At 36.8% G+C, this 13,365-nt stretch overlaps 1 protein-coding gene across 1 annotated transcript; it reads left to right on the plus strand.

Annotated features, from left to right (window-relative positions):
* Nucleotides 1–4,183: 4,183 nt before the first annotated feature.
* On the plus strand, nt 4,184–12,759 carry LOC103715747 (pre-mRNA-splicing factor 18-like). The gene is made up of 2 exons (XM_008803484.3): nt 4,184–5,067; nt 12,118–12,759. The coding sequence occupies exons 1-2, from the start codon at nt 4,258–4,260 to the stop codon at nt 12,520–12,522; spliced, it is 1,215 nt and encodes a 404-aa protein (XP_008801706.2). The 5' UTR covers nt 4,184–4,257; the 3' UTR covers nt 12,523–12,759.
* Nucleotides 12,760–13,365: the final 606 nt, after the last annotated feature.

Here is a 13,365-nt window from a genome sequence, read left to right on the forward strand (position 1 = left end):
TAGCTTACAACTCCCTAAGAGAGACTTAATAAAAAGAACTTAAATTTGTATTACTTCCGACTAGTCATTGGGCTTTTTAGATTTTATATACCTTGTGTGTTTATCATTCTCACATTAATGTATAGAAATTAGGTTTTTAAAAACAAAAACCCTTTTTTTTATTTAATTCTTTATTATTATTATTATTTATTATTTTTTTATTATTATTTTTCAATTTAAAGATGAAAATGAACACAATTTTTTATTATTATTATTATTTATTATTTTTTTATTATTTTTTTTCAATTTAAAAATGAAAATGAACACAATTTTTTTTAAAGATATTTTTATTTTTATTTTTCTTTCGATAAACCTGACATTATGAAGTGAAAACGAATGCAAGAGATGCAAACAAAACAAAAATGATTAAAAATACTTAAAAATACCCCCAAACCTAAACCTAACATTGTCCTCAATGTTAAAGAAATCTAAGAGAATTGGGTTGCCTCCCAACAAGCGCTAAGTTTATTGTCTTCAGCCAGACACAGTGAGGTAGTTTTTGCATCTCCTTTTATGGGTTCATCTATTTTGTCTATCATAAAACACTCAACTTTCCTCGCGGGTTGGTCGTCTGCATTGAACAAATTTAATTTTACCTTCATGTTCCCAAATGATATATTCATTACCCCTGTTCTACAATTGATGCATGCATTGGCTGTTGCTAAAAAGGGGCGCCCAAGGATCACGGGGATTTGTTTCTTAGGATTAGGCTCATGTTCCATATCAAGGACGATGAAATCTACTAGAAAATAGAATTTGTCTACCTTGACAAGAACATCTTCAATTATCCCACGTGGTGTTTTTACAGATCGATCAGCCAATTGAAGGGATACCGAGGTTGGTTTTAGATCATTAACGATCCTTATCCCAAGATAATATGATCCTTGATGATTTAAGATCGTTGTATTTGGTATGTTATATTTCAGTGATTAAAGATTCTCAGATATCTACGAGCAACCTATTTGGTATTTTATGGGAATCTAAAATCATTCACCATATAATACCAAGATTACCCTTAATATGTTTTATAATTTATTAATCATACAAAATATATTATAATAAAATATTAATATATTTATTTAAGTACTAATTATTAATATATTCTATAAAAATATATTTATTAGTCCTATAAATTATTAATATTACAAGATATATTAATTATTATTATAGAATTGATATTTTTATTTATAGTTATAATATATTTTTAATACTAATAATTATTTTGATTAGGAAAATAAAGCAAATAGAAGTAAAATATGACGTAGTTTCATTATATAAATATAAAGTACAATAATATTTCTACTATAATTTAAAATTATCATTAAACAATAATATGACAATAATATGAGTAATAATATATTATAACATAATATATATATAATAGCAATATAATATAATATCATTTATTTAATATTAATATAATCTATTAACGTTATATTAATATACCAATTTTTTCTGCTAGATTGAGAGACATTTTTGTCCTCAATTTTTAGCCCAAGATCACTCCTCTGGGGTGATATTAGATTTCCGACCTCAAGGATGGGCATCTCATCAAAATAACTTATTTTATTTTTTTCAATAATGTAGGATTTTGATACATATGAAAGTTTTAATTTTGTGACTACTGCATAGAAGTCTCAATTGGAATTATATTTGGATAATCCTAGAATTGATAGAAAGTCAAATTTGGATAACCTTGCTTTTTGGTAAGCCAATCAATTTCGATATCATCAACTTTCTCTTATGGCACATGATATTCTAACTATTCCAATAACTACAGTCATTTCCAAATTTGCTTTTAGTCTCGGTAGGAGAGTATTTTATAAATACCGTAGTGCACTTAAGCCGGATATTGCTGAGGCTTTGATTTGCACTGGAGATTGGATGTGTGTGTGTGTGTGTGTATATATATATATATATATATTAAATTAATTATATTTCTATTATTTTTTTGAATGAATTTATTATGAATTATTGCAATATTTCAATGTAGATGTTTTGGAACTCGAGTTATATGAGATTGTAGAAGTTGTTATGAACTCAAGTTCCTACAATGAAGCCTAATCAACTCAATGCTCGGTCAATATTGAACCCATTCCATAGTGAGATGAATCATGGTCATGGATACTTTTTTGGACTTATGTTGCCTTTTACTTAGAACTTCGTTTTAGTTTTGGTTTTAATATGAATGTTGTCATAGTTTGGGGCACTTTTTTGTTTTGCTTTGACTATGGTTATTGTCATTGGGCTTATGGAGTTATGGTGATGGTTATTAATTATTAAGTGGTGATATTTGCAGTTTCTTTTGATATTTATGGCTATTTGATAGTTTCTTTTGGTAGGTTCTTTCTTTGGATGGGCTAGGCATTGGAACCATGATTAGAAATTTGGTTCTTGTTTTATGAGGGATTTCATTTCATCCTTTCAGGTATGTCCTAATTATAATTTCAGATCATAATTTCATACTGTATAGTTTGTCAGTGCTTCTTGTAATGTTTTCTATATCTAGTTTCATTGCTACTTCTTGAATCTTGATATATAAAGCCGGGAAGAATTTGACAGGTTACCAGCTCTTCTTTGGATTTCTCTTGCAAGCTGATTAAAAGGTTATAATTTCTGTCTCCTAAGTTGAGTTTTGGTCTGGACAGGAATATGAAATATATTATTTGTAGCCATTCTTCTCTAGCTCACATTACAGAAATAGCAACTTCATTATTATAGACAGTTAGACACCCTCTTGGAAGATGAAGCAGTGCAGCGACTTGCGTCGAAGATGTTATCTAGCTAGCTGTAGATTCTTGTGTCTTTATGTATGTTGTTTTTTTGGTAGAAAAAATAATGTTGATACATGGTATTTGGTTCTAGACAAGATTCTTAATTGTTGTGGAAGAATCTAAATGCTACCCAAAAATTTCTGTATCGAATGGTTGTTGGTGCTTCTTGTAAGATTTAGCCTTATTGCCATCCAAACAAGATTCTTATAATATATTCTACATTTAGCTTCTTATAAAGATTGAATGTAAATGCTATACAGTCACAGACAAGATTCTTGCAATATTTTCTGTATTTAGCTTCTTGTAAAGATTAAACGTAAATGCTTTTTAAATGTCAATACTATTCATACAACATTCTTGTAATATTTTCTACATTTAGCTTCTTTTTTTCTTTTGCTGTTTGATATTATAAACAGGTTGGGTCGGATTGGATTAACATATTATCTATTTATTAAACAGGTTAAACAAATATGGTCAGGTTATTTGTTTATTAAATATTATAAATTTAGGTTACAAATTCTGGCTTATTTATTAAATAGATCGTGTTCAGGTTTAGAATTTCTAATCTGACTTACATCTGATCCGATCCGACTCAACCCGATTGCCACTCATGACCTCATATCGACACTTAGGATTGATCTAATGATACCTCTTGAGCTAAATTTCCTTTTAGGACGTGGTGTATGTGCATAATTCACCATTGGATCTTTTAACTCATTCAACGATTTTCTCCACCACATGAAGTTGTTGGAGTGAGGGTCAAGATCTTACCAGTGAGAGTATAGTTCAAAATGAAGTTATTCCAAAACTCCGGGTTGTATTTGCAGTATAGTATCAAGGTGTCCATATCTATCTTCATTCCAAGAAGCTCCAACTCCCGAATGCAGTCAATCATCTTGACCACATGATCAAATGAAAGACCCACTCTCGGCAACTTGGTATATTGTGATGAATCTGAACTTTTGAACTAGGCTTTGGATTTGACACAGACTGGTGAGGAAGACAAATGGGAGGATGAGGTAAAAAGGAGACCTAAAAGTAGGGGTGAGAATAAGAAATATAAAAGTGGAGCAAGGCTTTATCCGGGTCTCAATAGTTTAAAAAGGTGACCTAAAAATAGGAGTGAGAATAAGAGATACAAGTGTGGAGCTAGGCTTTATCCGAGTCTCAATACTTTTCTTAGATTCGTTGGCTAAAGATCGGGCTGGATGGGCTCAGGCCGAACAATGTGATGTTGGGTTGGGCCCAACAAACCATATATGGAGTAAAACAAGAAAAACATCCAAGCTTTAGAACAAGGCTACGAGGGTGTAGCACTTTCCCGTCACACGAAGAAGCTTCTGGAACCGCCACGGCCAATATAATGATTCGAAATCTCAAACGAGCTTCGGCCATCCTGTCTTGTTCCTGCGGAGAGCGTCGCGCACGGAAGGGAAGGATTTCCATGGATTTGCTGAAGCGCGAGCTCCAGAAGAAGAGGCAGAGCCTGGAAAACGACTTCGGCGGCCGAAAACTCCTCAAGCGATCCGAAATCGAGCAGAAGATGATCCAAAAGCTCCGCGAGGAGGAGCAGCGCCAGCTCCAATCCAAAGCTCTCCGCTCCTCCTTCCCCTCCGCCCCAAACCCTAGCCACCAATCCTCCCTCCCTCCCTCCCTCTGCTCCAATAAGCCCCTCTCTGAGGAGCGGAGGATCGACGACCTCGACCTGCCCCGGCACGAGGTCATCCGCCGCCTTCGCATTCTCAAGCAGCCCGTCACCCTCTTCGGCGAGGACGACGAGGCCCGCCTTCGCCGCCTCAAGGTCACCCTCAACTCCGGTCCTCTCGAGATCGACGATACTGACATGACCGAGGGTCAGACCAACGACTTCCTCCGCGACATCTACGAGCTTCGGAGGCGCCAGAAGATAGGGATCCTCCACGACCGGGCCAAGCCCAAGATGGAAGATGGCGAGAGGACGGAGGGCAGCGGTACGGCCGACGGTGGCGCTGCTGATAATGAGGTCAGTGGGGATGGGGGTTCATCTGGGGTGGATGTCGACAAGGATTTGAAGAGAATGAAGGCTGATTTCTTGGATCTCTGCGACGAGGATAAGATTCTTGTGTTCTTCAAGAGGCTGCTCAATGAGTGGAACCAGGAGCTGGAGGAGATGCCGGAGGCCGAGAAGAGGACGGCCAAGGGGAAGTTCATGGTCGCTACGTTTAACCAGTGTGCGCGATATTTGAATCCACTTTTCAAGATGTGCAGGAAAAAGGTATGCCCTTTCGCAGTCTTTGTCTTCCTTTTCTAAGTCGATCAATTAATAAAAGTAAACCATCATCCAAGAACCAAATTGTGTCTGAAGAGGATTTTGTTTTTCAAGCTTGATTGTTGTGTTTATTCTGGAGTTTTTGGATTTAATCTTGTATCTAATCTTACTTTTATTTGAGTTTTTAGATGACTTGATTGATTGGTGATTATTTCTAAATTTTAGTTTTGAAGTGGGTATTTTGAGCCTTGAGTCTTGAATGCAGAAATGCGTTATGTGTCAAAAGGCCCACCTACTTATTTGAGCTATGCTTTTACTGATAAATGTACATAAAGTTGATTGTCATTTATGTTTGTTGTTATGATTTTGGAGAATGATTCTTGTTTTGCCTCAGGCATTTTTTTCAGAGTGATAGGTTTCTATAATTCCTGGCATTTAATTAAACCTAAGATATTAGCTCATGCGGGTTTTTTTTTTTTTTTGGTTCTTTATCTTCTCCACATTTTGAAGGCCTATTTTAGAGGGTAAAAGCTATAAGTGAATGCCTACTCTAAGGTTCTACATGGCTCTCAAGGTTAAAATTTCGTTGCATGTTTTATGATGAGCCTTTAGATATAAGCATGAAGAATTTTTTAATATTTGTTGAGAAGACATGCCAATGTAAACATATGGTACTGTTATTCCTATGTATAACTCTGGAATGTGGTTTTTTTTTTTCTACATTAATTTCAAGATTCTGGGTTGGCCTGTTTAGCTTGGTTAAAGATATCATCATGGTACCTTTGAAGTTCAAAGTTGCTTATATGTATATGGTGACGGCAGTTCCATACATTTTATAACTTTGAAAAGAATTTAAGCTATTCAACTAACAATTTATTTTTCCAAAAAGTTCATCAATATCTAATGTGTGTATTCTTGTATTCTTGGCTCTACGCTGCTTGTACTTTCTGTGATATTATAGTTTGATGGATTTCATTTGGCTATTTATAGGATGAAGATGTAATGTATTTGCAAAAAGTCAACTTGATGAGGAGGATTCCAGCTTCAATATACTTAGAGCCAGACTTCTGAAATTCTTATTTAATTGTCATTTTTCTGGTATTTTTTCATTGACCTTCTGTTTTATTTAGCTAGAATAATTGCATCTTTGCTTAAAGATAGCCATTTCAAGGCTTAACTCCTGTTACAGAATAAAAGTATATTCCAAAACAACTTATATTCATTATATTTGTGGATCTTGGAAAAAAATAAAAAAGGCTGATGGTTGTGTCCACAATTGTGATTATGATTTTGTGCTAATTTTCATTCTTAGTAACTATAGGATTTCTTAGAATGTGTGGGTGAAACCTTAGCAAAATTTAATAGATTCCATGAACAAGCTGGAGAATGGTAGTTCTTCTAATTCCTCAGATTTTTTACTTTTGTAAATCTCAAACTGAAAAATTGAATCCATTCTTAGAAAAACATTAGAAGCATGGGCTTATTTCTTGTGTTTTACATAGTTCTTAGGATCAGAAATTATTGAACAACCTGGGGATGGGTTGAACATGGCTCTCAATGATATGATTTTCTGGCAATCCATGATAATATAAGTTTGAATATAATCTTTAGTACTGATTGCTGAGAAACTTTGCAATCTTAAACTAATTCTATGCTGATTTTTTATAACTTTTGTTAGATCACCATCTCTATGCAATTTTTTTGATGATGTCAATAGGGGCCTAGTTGGGCATTTCCTGGCCTAGCCAATGTTTCCTAGTGTAGCATTTGAGTTTAAAGTTAACCCATTTATGGAAAGTAGCACTTCTAATTACATATACTTCTGTAATTAATCAGTTGTTGTTAATGCATGCATTGTGGGGTGTTTGTAGACCTGCTTAAAGAGATGCTAGAGCTACTCGTGCATGTAGGTCTCTCCAACCTACACATGCAGTAGGCCCACCATGTGTCCCATTAACTAGGTGAATTGTTTGAGAAGGATGCTTCATCTATTATCATTTCTTTGCCTTCCTCGATGGGCATAGCGTTGGTCGATACATCTTACCATCGAGTACTTGGATTAACAATCTTGAACCTCATCATCTTCTTTCATCTCCAATATATGTAACTCCAACTAATGGTTGCATCATGGTAGTGGTTTGACTTGTATAGTGGTGAGTCATGATGGAGAGGTGGATTAGATCGACGAGGGAGATGTTGTGATGTAGAACCAAGGCATGATTAAGGCCAATCACTTTGTGGCGGGATTTAATCTGGTCCAAGTCAAGTCAAAATTGTTGGGAATTGGTGGTGGCTAGAGCTGGCCTATAGTTGGTGGGGGCTAGGTAGGAGCCAACTTGAATGTGGCTGCCCCATGGTGGTGGTTTTAGATAATGCTTTCCACTCTCTCTCTCTCTCTCTCTCTCTCTCTTGCGTGGACTTTTGTTAACTTTGCTAATATGCATTTTTCAGTGGATATGTGTAGGTCTATAGCTTTTTCAATATAATCCAATCCATGGATTTGCATGATCCGATCTATGTGCCATCTTCTCGGCTAACCTCCTCTACTCTTCTTTTGTAATAATACCACCATCTACTACTTCCTCCTTTAGATCCTTCTGAAGCAAGGTTCTCTCGTTCCTCAGAAATACTATGCTCCTTTAAAGATCCGATCAGAGAAAAGAAAGAATTTTCTTAACCTGCTCAACTCGAATCTTTCAAAAAAAAGTGTGAAAAAGGTAGAAAATTTGGCGAAATTAGGGTCTATGACTTTTCTTTCATTGATAATTAATAAACTAAGATACATAGTCTTTATTTGTAATAGTGAGGTCCATTGTTGCACAAATTGGGTTGAATTTCTCTTCTAGTTTGAACATGACTATTTTTTTTAAAATAGACATGACTAGTTGAAACAAACATGGGAAAGCCGAAATCCGACAAAAGGTAGATGTTGACTTCTGTATTAACTTTGTCATTAATTGCTCTATTTAATTCTTCATGGAATAGAAGATGTGCTTGGTCAAAAAAAATTTTGAAAAGAAAAGTTTTGATTTGACCAATCTATTTGGAGATCCAAATGATGGAATTTGGGTCTGATCACTAGTTGCACTACTCCTTTCAAGAGGTGATGCTTGATTTAAAAAAGATCATCTTAATTTGGCATCGTATGGCCAAGTTATGATGTTTGAAAGTTTGACTTGCAACTTGGGTTTCTCGATATTATACATCTCGCTTCTGAACTATCTAGTCCTACGCATGGTGGCAAAATGGTACACATCGAGCCTGATGTTCCTCCTGGATCAGGGCTTCTCTTGTTTAGAGGATTTAGCTCCTAAATCAGGATTGAAGATGGAAAAATATCTGCGTTTCCATCTCGTGACTGAACCACTTAGCTTTGCTTGTAAGTTGACTTTTCTGGCTATGCGACCTTCCTCTTGATGATATAGTCTAGCGGCCTTTCATTATCTCTCTCTCTCTCTCTGTTTTTTTTTGGCTTTCGGCTCTTAGTAAACAACTCGCCCTAGTTTCAGCATTTGGATTCTGTGTAGAAATCGCTCCTTGCCATCCTTCATCGCTGACGGTGACAATGGCGACTCTCCCTCGATCTCGATTTTGGTTGATCAATCGGTGGAACCAAGGGTCGAGAGCTTGATATCTCATGAGTAGTATTCGCTTCTCGTATCATCGTTATAAACTTACTGTGAGCATTAACAAGTCACATCGCTTGAGTAGCAGCTGCAAGGTTTATGTTTTCTTGCACTCCGGAAACATTGATCATAAACTCCTTTTCATTCTTTACGAATTAATACTTCTTTTGCTGCCTGTAGAATATAGCATCTCGATCTCCAAGGTATAGGTTTCTAAGGATGATCTGACAAACATTCAAAGAAACTACTTCGCATGCCATCTTATTGATGTACCTCTTAGTTGCCAATATGAAAGTACACTACTTGATGATTTTCAATTAAGAGGATAAGGTTGGGAGGCTTGGTTTGCAACCCTAGCTTTTGAATCAAATTTATAGATATCAAGTTCTTTTAGCTTCGAGGATCTTCAATGGTTTCAATGTTGCTTTGCATCATTTGGATTTTCATGTGGAAGGTTTTTCTTGCGTCTCTAGGTCTGCCTTGGTTGCTACCTCAGGTTTCTTCGTTATCAAACTCAATTTTGAATATGTTTGATCAAACTCAAGCAGCTCTTGAACCTTTATCACATTGAGGACTATCTTGCTTTTCTTCTTAGGATCCTCATCTTTAGACTTCTTTCTCCTTGGCTGCAACTCAGGATGGAGCTTCCAACACTTTTTCTTGGTGTGTTTACTGATCATACGATGGCCACAATAATTTTTATGAGTTGTGTTGACTTCTTGCTTTGCTCTCCTTTTTGGCTTGATTTTCCGCCGTCTTTGTTGAGCTTATCGCCCTTCTTGCCTTCTCTAGGTTGATTCTTCTCCTCAATCTTTATAGCCTTTATACTAGCTTTGCTGATATATTCAACTTTGAAGAGCTTCAACTTCTTTCGGATGCTCTCATACAACATGGAATGCGGAACCGTCCCTAACTGGACAGTTCCACTTGTTCCGAAACGTACTGGTGGCTTATCGGTACGGTTTCGACTTTGAAAATGGTTCGCTGCTGGAGCGGGTGAAGAAGAGAAAGAGAGCGAATGGGGGAGGAAGGGAGAAGGAGAGGCAATGGACGTCCGCGGGGGGCCGGCAGAGGAAAGAAATAGGGGATGCACTCTCTCTCTCTTCTCCTCCGGCTTCGGCAGGTTTTCTCCTCCGTCGGGCAATCGATACGGTGCTCGGTACCGGCACAATAGACCTTGCCATAGAGTCCTCCGATATATTTTATGAAGACCACATAACATTGATGGAGATCCCGAGTGAGTTTATTTGTGAAACTCGGTGTAGATTGATTATACTTTTGCTATAAGTTTTGCTACTTGTTCCACCGATCCTCCTTGTGGCCAATTGGTAGAATGTTTCTTAATGAAGTTCTTGAATTTCCTCCATATCAGATTAGAGATATCGTTGCTTCTCATATACGTAAGGATATGGTTGGAAAGCTTGAGATAGGCGAAAGCTACCTATTGGATACTAGTGTGTCCATATATAGTGAAGTAGGTCTCCGATTGGTCTAGCTCGTTATTCAGCTTCTCTGCATCGACATCTCTTACATATACAAGGATCTTGATTCGAACTTTGACTTTAAAAGGCTGAAGAGGAGGATTCTAAGTGCTTGCAGGTTGCTCATCTTCCTCACTAGAGGATAGATCCTTGTCTTTAGACGTGGAAGACAATTTTGCTATAGAAGTTGCTGGTGCTTGGTCATCAATTATAATTGGTAACACATCTTTGTTTCAATTCTTACTCAATTATATTCCATATACCATCATTATTCTGCTAATCTTTAAGCTCGTATCCTCTATTGTTTTCCTTCATAAGTCTAATTTAGTATTCAAACTAGTTCTTTTGTCATCAATCAGCACTATACCATTCGCAGTAACCTACACCATGGTACATTTCTTGAATATTAGAAGTAAGTTTATCCATGGTTAATGCAAAATGGATTTAGTGCTGATCCTTGATGCAAATTTGTAATAACTACTAATACACTTGTTGTATAGAAGCAACTTCTAACACTTGGTCAGTACCTCAGCATATATTTCTCAATTATTTCAATGTAATGTTTATGTACATCCTTATTAAAGCACACCAAATTACTTTATTTGCTACCTTATCACAAGGTTTATCTAAGTCGACAATTATTTATGGACTTTTCCTTTTTCTCTATATTATTTTTATTGATTGCGTACATAAGAAAGATAGCTTCCATTGTTGATCTTTTAGGTGTGATTCTAATATTCATGCATAACGTTTGTAGCACTATAGTTGGTCGATAATTGGTTGCGTTTGGGTCTAAAACAGCCTCCTATGGTGGTTATGGTTTAGTGTTGGTGGTTATGATGAGACAATGATATGCTGATAACTTTGAAATTCTAAATGTAATTATAATTGAATATCTCTGGCGTTTCAATAGGTGGGCTGAGTGTATACATAGCTTACATTCTGATGTCCTGTTTTATGTGCATGCATCATTCAGTAGACCCATAATGTGTTATTCAACTTGCACAACTAGTGCAATAAAAGAACTTGGTTTCTCATTTTAGTAGTGCATGGAATTGCGATATCTTACCTTTCCTATACATCTTTCTTCTGTTGTCTCTTGCCTGCTGTGGATTCATATCCACTGATGATATCTTACATGGATGTTTGTGGTTATTTGGAGAATCCTAATTGTTTTTTCTATGGCAAAAGGTTAGGTTCCTTCAAGTTTCCTTGGCTTTATTACATTGTTGCTTGAACACCATTCTAACTCTCCTTCCTGATGTTCCATATTTTTCCCAAGTCTCTAACTTAGGGCTTGTTTGGTTCGCGGAAAGCATTCCTCCTAAGAATATGATTTCTGGAAAGAAGATTCCTAGGAAGAGAATGCTTGGAAATGTACTTTTGGCATGTTTGGTTAAACATGGAAAAGTGACAGATTTCCAGAGTGCTTATATTTGGTTGACCATCCACTTTCTTAGGAAAGTTGTGTAATTTCCATTATATCCTTAATAAAAATTAGGCCTTTAATGCCTCTTTAATGCTGAAGGGCTTTTTTGGAAAAAAAATAAAGATGGAGTGATTCGCACCTCATGGAAAAGTAACTTTCCCATGTTTTTTATGGAAAAAACTTTCCTATGAAATGTGGGAATCATATTCCCATGGGAATACAACTTTCCCATCTCTCTCCTTTGAAAACTCCAACCAAATAAGAAGCATCTTATTTTTTTTCCGTTGACTACATTCCCCCCCCCCCCCCCCCCCCCTCTTTTCCCGCGAACCAAACGAGCCTCTAGAGTGATAAAGTACAATAGCAGTGTAGATGAATTTTTGTTCTGTTTCTCAATTATTTAGGCATTAAATAAGCTCAACTAGTTCCTTTTTTCAATACCATAAATCATGAATAGATTGTAAAAATTATATAGTATTATATTTTCATGACCAAGATGATACGATAATTATCCATGCAGACCCTTTCAGATGACATCCGTCGAGGATTGCTGGTGGTCGTTGAGTGTTGTATGAAACGAGATTATTTAGCTGCTATGGACCAATACATTAAGCTGGCCATTGGAAATGCGCCATGGCCTATTGGTGTGACCATGGTTGGCATTCATGAACGTTCAGCCCGAGAGAAGATTTACACAAACAGTGTGGCTCACATCATGAATGATGAGACAACTCGGAAGTACCTGCAGTCAGTGAAAAGGCTTATGACATTTTGCCAGCGGCGTTATCCAGCAGATCCATCGAGATCAGTGGAATTCGATAGCTTGGCAAATAGGAGCGACCTACAATCATTCATGGCAGAGGAAAAGGCAGCTAAAAGCTCAGCTTCTGAAGAAAGACTGCGGTTAGTGTCAGCAGCACACTAGTTCTCATTTCAGGTGTCGAACTGCTGCTACTTGATGGTGTCCAAATGATACTTTAAATGTCACAAGCATGTCCTCTTGAGGTGTTCTTTCTTGCTGTGTGGTTGTGTCAAAGTGTTCAGGCTTGTTCTAATTTAGCTCTGGGTGATCGTAGCATCAGATTTGTCTGATTAAAGAGTAGATGCCCGCCCTCCTGTACCAAGGACAAGCATTTGATCGTAAAACATTATTCTTCCCACATCTCTAGCCATCTTGGTTGAGTGGAGCAATTCTTGGTATAGTTTTCCGATATCTATATATTATATCGCTATTCTAATCAAAGAATCACGGAGAGCGTATATGCTTATGGTGGTCGGCCATTGTGGCCTCTGTGCATGCTCTTTCTTCAGACAAATGCACCAGTATTGGCATGCTATTGCAGTTTTTTCTCACCGCCGCTGTGATTTCTCCTGCTCTTTTTTGGATCTTGTTCTTAGGAGGAAAAATTACATCTAAAATTTGGTGGGTTGTTTTGGCTCAGTGCTAGGATTGATGCTAAATCTGAGATCATGCTGTTAACGAACCCCGAGCTAGGCTGGATTAAGCTCGGGCTAGCATCTATGGCCTAGACGTTGGTGGGTAGCTGAATCTATTTTCTTCCCAGCTTAGCGTCTTTACGTCCCGGTTGTTACATTTTTGTCTCCGGTTACCAGTAGATGATAGATTTGGTCCAGGAACGAGGAAAAGTGAAAAAAGCAGTTACCACGTGCTATTTCTAGCTATAATTACTAGAATAACTCTAGGATGATGATTGTTGCTGCTGGGAACTAGTCTAAATTTCTAAGCTGATTGGGTTGTTCGAGTGCT

This window comes from Phoenix dactylifera, chromosome 6 (assembly GCF_009389715.1).
Source record: "Phoenix dactylifera cultivar Barhee BC4 chromosome 6, palm_55x_up_171113_PBpolish2nd_filt_p, whole genome shotgun sequence".
NCBI classification, from domain to species: Eukaryota; Viridiplantae; Streptophyta; class Magnoliopsida; order Arecales; family Arecaceae; genus Phoenix; species Phoenix dactylifera.